General features: G+C 52.5%; 1 protein-coding gene across 1 annotated transcript in view; it reads left to right on the top strand.

Annotated features, from left to right (window-relative positions):
* LOC119101754 (Down syndrome cell adhesion molecule-like protein Dscam2) overlaps positions 1–14774 on the top strand; it is a 49207-nt gene extending 34433 nt beyond the window's left edge. Inside the window, exons 12-20 of the mRNA XM_037225172.1 lie at positions 310–432; positions 743–978; positions 6735–6959; positions 9446–9566; positions 10735–10887; positions 11508–11647; positions 12802–12952; positions 14207–14392; positions 14719–14774. Coding sequence (XP_037081067.1) covers positions 310–432; positions 743–978; positions 6735–6959; positions 9446–9566; positions 10735–10887; positions 11508–11647; positions 12802–12952; positions 14207–14392; positions 14719–14774 — 1391 coding nt within the window. The remainder of the gene's footprint in view (positions 1–309; positions 433–742; positions 979–6734; positions 6960–9445; positions 9567–10734; positions 10888–11507; positions 11648–12801; positions 12953–14206; positions 14393–14718) is intronic.
* Positions 14775–15522: the final 748 nt, after the last annotated feature.

The raw sequence follows: 15522 nt of genomic DNA, 5'->3' as shown, positions 1-15522 counted from the left end.
TCATGAAACGAACAGAGGCTGTTACTGATGATGTGCCTTGTTCCCTTGCACTGGTGTAAATTTTTGACCAGTTAAGCATGCCGAAATCCAACGAGCACGTTACTCTAACCGCCTGCCCCCCTCCCTCCCCCCCCCCCCCTGACGCACGCCCTGACTCCGCTCGTACTGCAGTGCCGGCCCAGTTCGCCCAGCGGCAGCGGAACGTCACGCTGGTGGTGGGCTCGGCCCTGCGGCTGAGCTGTGTGCCGGCCGGCGACCGACCGCTGCAGCTCAGCTGGTACCGGCGCGGCCACCTGGTGGTGACCCCAGCTGGCCCCGACCCCGGCACTCTGAGCGTGTCCGCCGCCGGCCGCGCCGACGGCGGCCCGTACACCTGCGTGGCGCGCAATCGTTACGGCGAGGACAGCACCACGTGGCACGTGCTAGTAACCGGTGAGGGATGACACGGAAAGGAACAGTCGATTGTTGAGTTGCGGAGGGAGGGGGTTGGATGTGGATCAAGTGGATCGGGCGGTGTAACGGTTGTCATGCACTGCGAAGGTCTAATTCTGGGCAAATGTTGCGAGTTCACGTCATTTCATTTGTGAAAGGTATAGCAGCGTTTATTTTTGCTACATCTGACTCCACCTTTGTTTACAAACCTACGCGCTCTGGCACATACGACATCTTACTCCATCTTTTGTTCATAAACTTACGCGCTCTGGTATGTCCATGTGTAGCGTCGTCAACTTAACCCTTGCAGAGCGGCCGGAGCCTCCGGAGAGCCTGGAGCTTGTGTCGGTGACTTCTCGGTCGGCGCTGGTGACGTGGACGCCGCCCTACGACGGCAACAGCGCGCTGACTCACTACGTGGTGCAGTACGCGGCCGAGGAGGCCGTCACCTGGACGACCGCGGCGTCCGAGGCCACGCGTGGCGCTGGAGCCGACGCGCTCCAGGACGGCTTTGTCTGGAAGGTAACGCTTGAGTTGGTCTGCAAGGTAACGCTTAGAGTTTAATCCACTTGAGAATGTGCTTCCCCAAGATCGCCGGCGCCCGGCCGCCTGATGGGAGCATCGAAAGCGGCCTGCGGTGGCAGTAACTCGAATGATCAGCAATACGAGCGCTCTATCGTCTGGACGTGCCGCCTGGTTTATGTCCAGAATTGGGGGGGGGGGGGGGGGGGGGGCGTCGTATTGGCTCTTCGCTTGCCCCCGGTCATGCTTGCCGGGGCAGTACCCATCACACTCCACCTGGCCTGGTTAGTTAGTGGAATAGTTAGTTGTTATCGAGTTTTAGGGGTGCATCAGCTGCTTTGGTTATTTGCTCCATCACCTGACCTTCGTATGTACCTCGTTGCGTGATAAACAGTCAGTCTGGAGCTCCTCTGAAAGTTTTGCGATACCTCAGTATGATAATCGTGATTGCAGGGTCCCACGGACTGGTCCCAGTACAACCTAAACCCATATAATGTTTCTGAAAGCAGGGCACCACCGAGTGGTCCCCCACTCGCTGTACATATCTGTGGGACGGGTATCGCCGCACCCAATGTGATGCGCGTCGTGGGAGTGTGAACACTATCACGTGGATATGTAAAGTCGTGGGAGTGTGACTATCACGTGGATATGCAACGTAAACAGCGGATCGACGAGTCCTTGACAATAGTTGACTGATCACGTCAAAGCACGATCATCATCAGACCACGGATATATCGTATTGGTGAATCATTTAGTTATCCGATTTAACACCTAATATAGTAGGGAGTAAAAAAGGGAACCCTCGGCCACGATATACATGTGCGGACACGACTCAGCCGCATAAATGAAGTAAGTTACACGGCTGACTGATTGTTTGAGATGAAGCCAACCAAGTCGGCTATAACATCAGTCAGAGAAAAAGTCGTTGACCCCAAGATGACGCAGCGAGTACAGCCCATGGAAAAAGCCGCTGCTTAAAGCTATTAATAACCCTGTTGGTAGTTTTTTGTAAGAATTCGACTATTACCACAATGTGCACGTATATACAGTCATTTTGACTAATACTGAACTTACCTCTAGCTGTGCTTATCCCATCAAGCTTGAATTTACTCAGCAAAACGATGAAAGGGGTGTTCAAGGATGCGCGACCAAACGCAGGGCCTAAACTACTTGGCAGCGAAACAACTCATTTATCGTCTCCCGAATCATTCAACGTCCATCTCGAGGATTTGGCCTACCAATTGTCCCAACTTTCTCCGGCAACAAGCGCGAGCATCGGAAGTCCTCATCTGCTGTGGGGATCTAGACTCGTGAAGACCTCTCGAACTTGTGTTAAAATTGATTACGTACACCGTCAAGTTGCTTCCATAGAGCAAGTCCTAATGAGCACTGAGAGCAGGGCTGCAGTACTGACCCTCGTTCGGGCGGGTGGCGACGGAAAGTTTCCATTCGTGCTCGACCTACGCCGTTGCTGTACCTCAGTCGCTCGACCTGCGCCGTTACAGTACCTCAGTCGCTCGACCTGCGCCATTGCAGTAGTTCAGTCGTTGGGGCTGAGCTAAGCTTAGCTGGGCGGGTGGCTGTAGCTCAGTATGGCACTGAGACAAATGTGAGCAGATATGTGATTCGCGCCCCATTGACATGTCCACGCTGTTACCTTTGAAGTTTCACGTCAAGGCCAGCGTTCGATGCAGTGTTTTCCTCCGTGTTGGGCATTGTGCAGTTCATTTTATTCGCAGCAAATTTTTACCACTCGTGGCCATGTCTCTCAATTTGAGCGCCACAAACACTGGTATGCTGGCTGGAAGTGGCGCGTAAATTTGAGTTTCGCGCTACGTTCGGCCCGCCGTTCTACTGAACTCCTCCGTCTGCCGTCTGCCCGGCCGATGTAGGGTTTGTAGGGCCAGGACACTCTTGTGTCGGGAATGTCTTATATGCGTCTTTACAAATCAGACCAGCTTTACTTCGCTTTTGCATTCAAGTTAAACCATACTCTGTCGTCATGCGCCTTCTGGAAACCGGTCGTTTGTGATTGCTTACTTGTTACTAGCATTTTTATTTCTAAAAGGACGCAGCGCACACCATCACGAATTTTTTAAACCTCAACGACTACGGTGTGTCAATTGGCTGCCAAGACCGATCGCCAGTGTAAGCCACCAGTAGCCTTTCTCACAAAGGCAGTTTTTTGTACATTTGTATTGTAGTTCGTAAATTTGTATGTGTAGTTGTAAAAATGTGTTTCATGAAGCAGAAACCTACAAATGACAACTACAAATTACAATTCTACAAAACCACACACAAAAATTGACAAATCTCTCGAGAATTTCTACAACCATACCTTGGCATGTTTCATAAAGGCCAGCTGATTTTCCAGCCGCGGTGCATTTGTAAGATTGAAAGTACAAATTACAACTACAAATCAACGATGGCCTATCCCGTTGTAGAATAGGTGATTGTAAGCTTAAGGCAAAGCCAGTAGCAAAAATGGATTGCGGACGCAAAGCTCGCAGAGGAAGGAGGCTCGCAAGAATCCCCCTGGGCAAAATAAACAAGTACTCAGAGGAAGCGGAAGGACAAACAAGCTCGCAGAACACAACGCTCAGAGGAAGCAACCCAGCGATGGTGTTGACGGGTTTCATCATCTCTAACACCGCGCGTGGCCCGTGCAACCAAGCGTGCAGCAAACTCATTCCTTTGCGCTATTATCCATCACTATAAGTGACCTTGGTAGCCGCACCGATCCGATCGAAATCCTGCGTCGTCCTGTGCTCGCGCGTTAATGGGCTGGGGGGGGGGGGGGGGGTAAGGATACCAAGGTGATCATTTTCTGTGAGTAGGTCTGCTAGCATCTAAGTCACTGCCAGGATGAAATGGCTGTACCAATAGATTATGAAATGTCTTAATTTTAAGTGTAGTTTCTCCTCATGCAAGCGAAAGCAGGTATACTCATCCTATCAAACTTCGGGCATGCGACGACACCCACCTTAACGCCAAATAGGGACAGCTATCGCTGGTTGTGAACGACGCATGAATCCCATGTATAAGAGTAGAATATAGGTGTCTATCATGGTAACAGAACACTAGTATTATCCTGGTTCACTGAGTCACTGCTTCGCTGGTTGCCATGACAGTGCCAATATTATGTGTGTTGACTTCTGCTTAAAACTGTAAGACGCACGGTGAATACAATGACAAATGCACTTGGGTGCTGGTATTGGGGAACATAATGTTCTGTTCTTTGACACTTTCGATACATTTCTTTTGTTTCTGTTTACAAACCGCGGTATGTATGATGATCCATAGCATCATTTGTTTTTTCTGCGCTCGTCCGACATGGGCAGTGTCAGCTGGCGGGTGAAACAGGGGGGAGGGGAGCATCATTGAATTTCCTATTGGTGGAATCCCGTGTGACTCAGGACAGGGCAATGACGTCACTGGTGCCCTGTGTCGTTGGCCCCCGCCGCTGCTGTCTCCATTGCCGTGGCGTAGCGGAAACGTAGGGTAGATGCAGCATTCAAAGTGATTGGAGGCAAGGCCATTAATAGTCCTTCAAACTTTGATTAGAAGTATCAAGCAAAGTCGTACTGGTTCGGTTAGTGTTTCTATTCTGCAAGCGGGGGCGTTACCTTTTCTAAGTGATTGGGGATAAGCCCAGGACCCAGGTGAAATGCATATTTTGTGACAGGGTGAGCCATTTTCCGCACTCCCAAACAAGTTATTCAGCGACATTACGCCCTTGTGAGGAACAGTGAACCTGACCTCGCCCTAAATAATTTTTACCGGCTCTTAGGCCACTTTATTTTAATGTACGGTAGTTTTTTTCAAGTTGGTGGCCCGCAATAGTCCTTTATTTTAGTAGAACGGTCATAACCGCAGGTCATGTCTGAAGAATGTCCCTGTGATATTTATATTTTCCGGACATTTTGTAGCATTGGGGTCAAAACATTTGTGAAGGGGGAGGGGCAACTAAATATGGTAGACGGGTGTCAAACGAGGGCCCTCACAAACTCACAAAGGGAGCAAACCGACTCCTGGCCACAATATTTTAGTATTCAAACCCTGCTGTCGCTGCTGTTTGGTTGTTTTGGAGGAGCAGTCAAGGGGTGTTCCATTCTGTCCACGTCTTCACCTTTACCACAGCGCTCTTAAAAAAAATAAAATTGGCGTGATGCGTTATCGCCGAGGTATGCTCCCACCCTCTTAAGAAAATATCGATTGCACACCTGCTGTTGGAACGAACTAATGTCAAGTGGGCGCGGAGGCTAGCTAAGCACAGATGAAAAAGAGGCACTTTGTCTTATCATGGGGCTACAGCGCCTGACAAGGGATCCTGTGTCAGCAAGGGAATCCAAGTCGGCAGCGAACCCGTTTTCTAGGAAAGGACGGCGACGGGACCTGGAATGTCAGCGGGCCTCTTGCATTGTTGGGACCCCCGACAGTAAAGGGAGATGGGAAATAGGGCAATAATAGGGCAAGCATTGCTTGACACAATGGAGTGGTTATGTATCAGACAGTGGGCCCAATAACCAACAAACGACCTTGCTCCGCTTTGCCCAGGAGACTGACTTTGTTAAAAGTGATCCCTGTGTCATTTAGTAGACCCCTTGTACCTGCAAGAAATTATTGTGCGTCACTGAAAGCCTCTACTCCGAGTCGCAATAACTGCTCCCGTCAGAGGACGGCCGGCGCCATAAAGGAGATCAGTGTTCCCTCAGAGGGCCTCCGAACCGATCATGAGGCGCGACGCCCGTGTCACCAGAATGTCGCGCCATAGGTATTATGTGGCTCCCAGTGTTTTACTGACGGCGCCGCCTGAGCCAAACAAGTATGTGTTGTCAGTGTCCATTCCATAGCCCCCTCATGAACACGCCCGTCGGAATAAGTGGATAAAAACAGAAACGAAAGAAAAGGAAACTTTGGGGTCCGCTCAAAACTTAGGAACTTTCACCAGAGGCCTTACATCAAGCTCTGTGTCACTCATGCTCCACCAGGATGCTGGGTGCGACCCTGGGCACGTGCACATGGGTTACACAGAAACCGGCGCTGGAAGGAGCGGGGACAGCGAGAACGGCGAGCCCGACTGCCTGGGCCTGACCGCATGCATTGTCACCAACGTCCCGCTACGTATGAGCGATGTAATTTAGGTTAGGTTTACTGAATTTACACCGAACTTTCGTTTGATAGCGCAACGCATTTTTAGGGACAGAAGGAAGAAAGGGTGGCTTTTCCCAGCAAAATTGGCATGCAATGCAGCTGTGGCCAACGGAAACGCAAATATCCAGATCGTAATGTGCATCGCGCGAGGCTATGCGCTGCCCTCGCTCTATCAAGACTCCAGTGACGTCACGTCAACGTTGGGCGTATGGGCTGCTAAAAAGCCGGTCAGGCGCACTTCTTATACGTCCTTGGCAAGGCCGGTGATTGGCGGCGACAAATTACACATGGCGCAGAGTTTTACAACTACAGTTCTACAACCCGCGCTAGTTTTATGAAACAGTTGTAAGTTGTAGTTTGAAAATTCTAAATTACAACTTACAAACACAAGCTATTTGTAACAACTCTTTGTGAGAAAGGCTACATGACGTTATGTGTTTGCCACGCCGTTAGTGACCGACCATTCGCTGGGAACGTCACGTTTTCAAGGTGCAAGATTGAGTCTGTGTTTGCAAAGTTCTTTTAATCGTTTCACTTTGTTGCATGCCGTTCTAGTGAGTGACCATACGACGCATCCATTCTTCACTGCAGCAATGTTTCACGAATCGCGCGAACCCCATTTTCAGTTCGGCGTCAACGAGACCGTATCGGGCCGGCAGCGAAGTGCGCTGGTAGCCGGCCTTCAGCCCAGCACCACCTACCGCCTGCGGGCGTTCGCCGTCAACCGGCTGGGCAACAGCCGACCCAGCGCCGCACTGTTGGCCCACACCGAGCCGGAACCGCCCGCCGGCCCTCCACTCAACGTGCGCCTGCGGCCGGTGGGGCCTCACACACTCCGGCTGACCTGGAGAGTACGTAACGGGGAACTCCTGCTGTCGATTGGCCGCGCGATCTTAGGCTGGCCTGGGGCGAGCTTTTCGGGGATCGCCCACTAAAAGCCAGGCGGCTGCTGGGACCGGACACCCTCAGACTCGCCTGGAAGGACTCTACGAGCAACTTCAGTCTGTTACTGGGGCCGTACATGCCAGTGGTTGGTATGGAGCGTGCGGCGTTTCGAGCACCCTCGCACCGGTCTGGAACGTAGCTGTAGCACGGCGGTCGCTCTGGACGCGCGCCATCACGTTAGTCTAGAGCGTGCGTAAAAGGGAACAGCGAGCGTGGGCGGAGAAATGCGCACGGGAATAACCTCTGCCCTGTGGAAACGCGCGAGTCGCTCAAACCAGGCTGGGTCGAGCGCATGAGACTGGGAACACCAGCTGTGTCTCGGAGTTTGGCTGTCACCAGGGGCACGTGAGTGGACATCCAGGTCATCTGGGATCGGTCTGGCAGCGGTGTTGCCTTGCCGATGCGGCTCGGTGCTGACTTCCTGATGCGACTCGTGAGGCGTCGCGGAGTGCAGGGTGACTCGATCATTCATTGAAGCGCACTGCTCAACCGCGATGAAGTGTGATGCGTGGCTGCGCGTCAAATCGCGTGATGTCGTTAAATTGGAACCAGTGGAGTAGTGTTACTTTCCTGTAATGAAAGGAAGACTATAGCTTTGTCGCGAGCATTCATCGCTTCCAGCTGCAGAATTCAATTAACCAACTTCCGGAATGGTAACACCTGAGTCGCCGGCGTCGCCTGGATACCAAGTAGGGAACAAGTCATTAAAACAAGCGTGTGCTCTCGCACCTAAATTACCTGCATTGCCCTTTAAGACGTGCGGTGAAGGAGAGATTCCCACGTCGACCACGACAAAGACGGACAAAACGGATGGCTCCTGTCACCGCCACACCCATACCAACCAATATGATCACTGTGACCGCCAGCAGCTCACGGCTCCCCATTCCGGTACGCCACCGCCAAATCTGCATGCCGTCCTGCTCCAGAACATTCTCTTCCTTTAATCCCCCCGGCGGCGGCCGCGAGTCCTGGTCTATCTTGTTGGAAGCACGCACACGCCACCAATTAGTGCGCGCCAGCCGCGGCCGCCGCCCCTTGACACCTTCCCTGGAGGAGGTGTGCTTCAGATCCCGAAGGGCCACCCGTAACCACATTCGCAGGAAGCCGACGGGGCGGCTGGCGCGCGCCTGCCATTTGTAACAACGTGTCGCGGTGCCCCTCGGGAGCTCGTGTCCCTCACGACTCAGTTGAACGACTGAAAGACCGTGAAAAATGGCCGAAGGACATGAGCAAAATGTTGCGACACGGTCGTCGTATTGGCTTTAACCGGAAGCAGTCTTCTTTTCACTTATTTCAGACGTTGTGTATTTTTTTACAAAAACTAGGCCAAATGCGCTGTGAATGGCAGCAAACTTGCCACGCAATTTTACTTGCGTCTGTCTGGTTTTCTAGCCACCACCCCAATCTCTCACCAATGGGAGACTTTATGGGTACAAGATTAACTACGTTTGTCACACGGATAAAACAGTCACAACAAGGTAAGTTAAACGGCATAACGGTACACAGCCATGGCGTTAAACTGCTCTTCAGATAGGGTGTGATATCTGAATAAAGTCCTTAATGCGAGGTTTGATTAATCTAATGTGGGGAAAGTTCGTCCTAAACAAGGAGCAGTGATTTAAATGTATTTGCCTTGTTGGGTAAAAGCGAAACTGATCGCATTCGAAAATTCACATACTTTCAACAACTGTGCCGGTTTCACCATCCAACGTCATTACGTCGTTACAACTGGCTACCCGTGGTGCCCGAAATAAACCTAGTCGCAATAACTTCTGGAATTCAGGTGTCATGTTCTTGTTGGGAATCTGTGTCAGTTCAGATGGTACTGACATGTTTGAAATCCCAATAAAAATATATTCCGAACAACTGAGTAGCGTAAGGAGCACGCTGTAATGATTGTTACCCATTGACGTTTTGCTAGTCTATTTTGTAGACCTGCTGGGTGCAACGAAATGATAGCCTTTTGGAACAGCGAACATTTCCTCCAGACCAGGGCAAAAGACGGCGATATATTGCTCTTAGCCATAGGATGAGCCCACTCGTAGTCAGTAATAGGACAATCGCACGGCCTAAGCGGGGTCTTTTGCGGAAACGTGGGATGGTCATGGAGCCCTCAATGGTCTCTTAAAGAGGCTGATTTGTAGCATCCTTCCTGACACAGTTATGACCGTGACGGCGAAAACTCTACTTTGGAGAAACCTTACGTTACTTGGGAGCAGTAATCTGTTTTATGACAGCTTGCTGGTTGCGAACCAAGTATTTGACATTAACCCTGCCGAAAGCAGTTGCTCAATGTGAATTACTTGCGTGAATGAAAAACACAATCCCTAATTTGATCGCCGACACGTCGTTTTGGCCATTTTCTGCGACCAGGGTGGTGCGACGTCCCGAGCTTGTCGTGTCGCTCCGCTACCTGCGACCTGCCACCGCCTACTCGGCCACAGTGCGAGCGTACAACCTGGCCGGAGACGGGCCGTCGAGTTCCCCGGCCACGGCGTCCACGTGGGAGGATGGTAAGTGCACTTAAACTTTCCTCGGGGCACGGCCGCTAAACGCGTTCTGAAGCTATCGCAGCTGTTCTTTTTTTGTTCTTGTGATTGCGTTTTGTGGAAGCTAAGTTATGGGCGGGAATGAGAGGGAGAGCCTGAGCGAGACCCAGGGCCAAAGACAGACCCAGAGCCACAGCTGGAGCCGGAACTAGGGCCAGAGCTAGAGTCACCCCAGCTAGAGTGAGAAGGAAAGGATAAAAAGAGATCGAGAGCGCGAGGGCAGGAGAGAGAGAGAGAGAGAGAGAGAGAGAGGAGAGAGAGAGAGAGAGAGAGAGAGAGAGAGAGAGAGAGAGAGAGAGAGAGAGAGAGAGAGAGAGAGAGAGTGAGTCGATGAGAGAGCAGGAGGGAGAGGGTATGGGGAGGAGAGGGAGGGAGGGAGCCAGGAGAGGAAAGGAAGAGAGAAAGAGGAAGGGGAGAGAGAGGACAATGAGGACAAGCCACGCAGCTGCAGGTGAGAGAGGCTTGGGAGAGATATGGGCTGTAGGCTCACACATACGAGCCGTAATCGCACACGCAGCTGCAACATGGGCGATTGGTTGGCCACGAGCCGTAATCGACAAAATCGTGACGCCAATCCCCCATTAAAGCTGGTTCCAATTCCACGCCGCCGCAGTTCCTGACCATCCGCCCACGGACGTGCGCTGCGAGACGCTGTCGGCCACCGACGTCCGTGTTTCCTGGCAGCGTGTCACTGACCGGGAGGCAGGAGGTCGCGTACGAGGGTACCGCTTGACCTGGCGCCGCACTGTACTCAGAGCAGGTACAGGCACCAAAGCATCCTAATGGCTGGTAAATGCGCTGGAATTACTTGAAGTGAAAAGCACCAGTGGTTGTGTTGTTTGTGAAAAGCTGGCTGCACCGTTACTGCGGTTTAAGGGTGTTATGCGATGTGTACTGAAATTAGCGACAGTAGCTACATTCCAAATGCTGTGTCATCGGTAGGAATTAGCGGTTGTGAATAATGTTCAGCCTGTTTGATACGGTAGGTAATTTGCACCATAGATCAGTAATCAATTGACTAGATAATATAATAGAAACGATAGAGGCACCAAGCCACCGCGCTATGACATGGGCGGCGTCCCGCCCACGCTGCTTCATCTGCCCCTGATGTCGGTCCTCGCGACACCGGCAGGAGACGCAGTGCGCGTCCAGCAGGAGGAGGGCACCACACTGACGCTGCGGAACCTCTCGGCGTTCACAAACTACACAGCGCTGGTGTCGGTGGTCACGGTGGTCGGCCAGGGGCCCGACAGCGCCCCGGTCACCTGCGTCACGGCCGCTGACGGTCAGTGCCGGCGGGCAGGTGGGGCGCGGCCCGGTGGCCAGTTACAGGACTGCTCTGTTCGCAGCTGTCAGCCGTCTTCGATGTAGCTCGTCCAAAGTGTGCGGCAGATTTATTAAGTTATGACATTTTAACATGCTTTGGAAATTCATGGCATTTTTAGACGGACAGCTTTTCAAGCTATTGTTCTCTTAGTGCTGGTATTAGTCCATGATACAACCATGCACTAGGACAGGATTCATGATTTTTGTTTGCAGGTTGACATGGTCTATTGATGAGTGCGGTGGGTTTTGAAATTAACGACAGTGTATTGATCTTCCACACCCTAGGCATTCACAATCATACCATTTCCTGTCAATATAACAAATAGGCCAACCAACCGTGATGGGGATGATTGATGCTGATTTGCTCAGGTGAAGAATCGATGCCGCACCGCCGTCAAAGATCCTCGATACCTTAGCGCGCTGCTGAGCCTCACGGCCTGTCTCCTAAAAATTCATGGATTGCAATTTTCTGTGCGGTGGGTGCTGCTCAGAAAATCACCTACCGGGCGTTCATCGCTGTTTTCCCGACTTCTCGTCATAAAGACTCGCTTCCTGACCACCGCGGCCCACCACCCGCAGTGCCAGGTCCACCGGCCGGCATCAAGTTGGTCTCGCTCTCCGCCACATCCATGCTGGTCTCCTGGCTACCGCCCCGGAAGCCGCGAGGACTTGTCACCCGCTACTTCGTCTACCAGAGGAAGTACGTCACCAATGACCAGGTGAGGCGCCCCCAGGTGAGCCTGTCACCCACCACCCGACTTCGCTGATGAGGCGCCCTCAGGTGACCCTGGCTCCCATCACCCGACCCCGTAGGCGAGGCGCCTTCGGTTAACCCTGTCATCCATCACGGATTCCGCAGGTGAAGCGCCCTCAGGTGACCTTGTCATCCATCACCCGATCCCGCAGGTGAGGCACCCTCAGGCAGCCCTCTCATCCATCACCCGACTCCGCTGGTTTAGCGCCACCGTTGTTCCGCCGATTTGTTCTGGTATGATTTGTAGTGTCCTGGTATGCGCTCACACGTGCTGATTACGCCGGCACAGCGCAGGCTGCTTTGCTTGTAGATTGACGAACGTTACGCATGTGTGAATATTATAAAATCGTCTTAACATCTGAGGAGCTATGGACGACCCACATGCATCTACATCCTGTAACAAAAGGAAAATCTACATTTGGTTAAACTCGAAGGCTTTCGAATTTTCGAAATAGCTGCTTAACGTACATGTACGGTAGGCACAAATGAAGACACTTTCAATTGTTGCTAGCGCTTCGCCCATCAACAAAGCCAAGGCCGACCTTTATTTAGATGCGTTTACAAGCGTTTAGTTGACCTGTAATCTGGCAGTGAGGGAATTTTCATAGACAAGCGCCTCGCAAAGGACTCGACAGGGTCCAAATAAGTTTTGTTCTGATATCGAAGAAGAGGGTCAAACTCTTGATGAAACATGTAACACAAATATATCCGTGTGCCCCTCGGGGTTATCACCATGATGACGACTTGACGACATGACGAGCCACTTTTCCCTTCAACTGAAACATTTAACTGCAATATGTCGATCTGCTGGCTGGAGACTAAACTTCGCATCTGCATTTTTCTCGAAGTTTCAGGCATCCATGCTGTAAATATTGTCAGAAGTTTCAGCTTGCGCACCACGCGGGTTTTTCACGGCGGTGTTTGCGGGCGCGACGGCGCCGCATAAAAACGGATCGCTTATTTCTTCCGTCGCGAAGGGCGGCGACGCCCACCGGGTTTATCGGTCGGCGGCCGGCGACCAGCAGACCCGTGCGGCGGATGCAACTGTTCTGCGCGCGCGACAGCTCGCCGCCGCCGCCGCTGCCGCCGCCGCCGGTCTGACAGCGGCCCCGCCGGCAGAGACGGTTCGAGTGCTCGCCCGAGCGGCGTTTGATGCTGGCGCTGGAGCGTCTGGACCACTACCAGCGGTACGAGGTGTGGGTGAGCGCTCTCACCGCCGCCGGCGAGGGCGCACCCACGCGTACGCTAGTCTACAAGGCGCACGACAATAGTGAGTCGCCACCAGCATCTCGGGCGCGCTGGGCAATGTCAAATGGTGCAAAAATGGTGCAGAAAAAATATCGCGGAAAAGTGGAAAGTGCTGATCGCTCACGACTGGTTAGTGGTCGTTCCTATAAGGATCAATATTGACTGTAGGTGGTAATAGAAAGTTCTTAATGAGCGCAGCTATGCCACTCCAGGTACCTTGCCCGCACTGGCACCATCCATGGTCCAGCAGACTCATAACGTTGGGGCGTTTGTCGGCAGTTCCAGCCCGGATAGCGTCACTCTCCAGGCTGATCTGGGCAGAGCGGGGCCGGTCGTTGACAGTTGACTGTATCTCGTTGGGCGTGCCCGCTCCCAAACCGGTGTGGACGTCAGACCGACCTCTGAGTGACCTCGGGGCGTTGGTGCGCGAGAATGGCAGCCTCTTCATCGACCAGGTCTCCAGGTACAATAGTGTTTTCAGCTCACCCTCGTTCCTACTGATGGCCTCCGGTGCCGTATCCTCTTTATCAGATATCTTACGGTGCGAGGAATTTTTGTCTAGGCACGTTCCTGTGTGCTACCACATTACCCTCTAATTTATGTACTTTGTTATGCAAAAACCAGCGTAGCGCGTATTTGCGAAGTAAATTCGGAAACGGGCTCGTCATGTGATGGTCACCAACACACGATGACACTTTCCGAATGCCCCTGCTTGTCTCCTGGCACTGAAATGTCAACACGTGGTTAGCGTGGTCCACGATTACCTCTTCGTTTACATCAACTAGTACAGGAATTATGGCATCTGCTGCTTTTTGCGACGGTGTAATGACGCTAAGACCATCAACTTCTGGTTGTTTTGTTCGGTTTGTTTTCTTTCTGTTATTGTTTGTTTTCTGGACAGCGCACACGCGAGAAACTGGACATGTTCGGTGGAGAACTTCTACGGCGGCGACACAATGTCAATGCAGCTGGCGGTGCGACAGCTGCCTCGTGTGACGACACCCATCGTTCTCAAAGCCACGAGAACGCAGCTGAGTCTCCAATGGCACATAGAAGATGACGGCAACGCACCATTGCAAGGTGTGCACACATAACATGATTTACGGCCATCATGGAAAAGCAATGGTCATTTTACCTGAGGACAGCTACCACCGTTTTGCGTCTCGCAATGATGTGACTTAAACGATTTTAAAACAATGCTGTTTTTTATTAATATAATAATTTATTTTTTATTTAATCGGCTCCCATCGGCATTCATGACATTTCCGCGTTGCAGCGTTCCACGTTTGGTACCGGGCTGGTCCCGGCCCCGAGCAGCAGGTGGCCCTGTATGACCTGCGGTCGGAGGTCGTGCTGGAGCGGCTGCTCTGCGGTGTGCAGTACGCCGTGGCAGTGTCCGCGGACAACTCGCTCGGCGGCGGCCCGCGCAGCGAGAGCATATACATATCAACACGGGGTGGCAGTAAGTACCGCACGTGCAGGAACACATTGAGCTCGCAGTGTACTGGGGTGTATTATACCGGAGACTGGTTTGTAAGGTTGCTCGGTCCACGCTTTAGATAAACTGCGTGTCTGGTGGCATACAGATGTTAAACAGTCAATTTGAGTACCTGCTCATCGTTGCTTTTACCATAGTTTCCCAGCCCTCAACACAAGACGATGAAATCAACTCAGCACCTCGAATTCACCTGGTGCATGTGAAGCGCCTTTCGCCTCGGCTCCTCACGGCCGCGCCCGCCCTGCAGAGCCGCCGCCGCTGCCGGCCACTGCCGTCTCCACCAACGCCAGCTGTGTCACCGTGCGCCTGTACGCCTGGTCGTCCTCTTGCGACGTCACGTCGGTGACGCTGTGGCTGCGGCCGGCGGGCGGCGGCCGGCCCTGGACGACGGCCGGCCCGTTCGGCCCCAGTGACGACCTGGCCGAGCTGTGCGGGCTGCAGCACAGTACGGCGTACGAGCTGCGCGCCCGGGCCGAGAGCGAGGCCGGTTCCACGGAGACGGTGCACGGCCCGGCCACGCTCACGCTGGACGGAGGTGGGCGACAGCGAAGCCGCGGCTGGCGCCCTCGAGGCGTCCCAGCTGGTTGGTTGCGGCAGGAGAGGTGATATGGTGAAGGTTGTCATGACGCTGATGAACGTCAAGCGGTTACTTTATGGGTCTTGCTTGGCGGGTTGTAGACATACATGTTATAGACAAATGAGGCTGGATTGATGTAGAGTTTCAGAAGCACTGGAATGCGGCCGCTCTGCTCACACAGCGGCAGACGTAAGCCGTCTGTTTCTTGCTGAAAAAACCTAGCTGCTGTTAATACGCACCCTGGTGGTCAGCTGAATACGGTCAGCTTGTGTGAGAGTTTATTTTAACTCCCGAGACGTCAGAAAGTGAGAGCCACATACAAAATTCACAGAGTGAAACTAGGCAGGAGTCTAAATGGACTAAGTCACGTCAACTTTGTGTATCACTAGATCAGGACGTTTAGGTCAACTTACGTCAAGCAATTTCAGAGTAAAAAAAAGTTTTGTGTGTTCACTCAGACTCTCTCATTCAACTAACCTTAGTTTAGATACATTTTCCACGCGGAAGGTCAGTCAAC

Source organism: Pollicipes pollicipes, unplaced genomic scaffold, assembly GCF_011947565.3.
Source record: "Pollicipes pollicipes isolate AB1234 unplaced genomic scaffold, Ppol_2.1 Scaffold_4881;HRSCAF=5763_pilon_pilon_pilon, whole genome shotgun sequence".
Taxonomy (NCBI): domain Eukaryota; kingdom Metazoa; phylum Arthropoda; class Thecostraca; order Pollicipedomorpha; family Pollicipedidae; genus Pollicipes; species Pollicipes pollicipes.
This window is presented reverse-complemented; position numbering and strand designations above follow the sequence as displayed.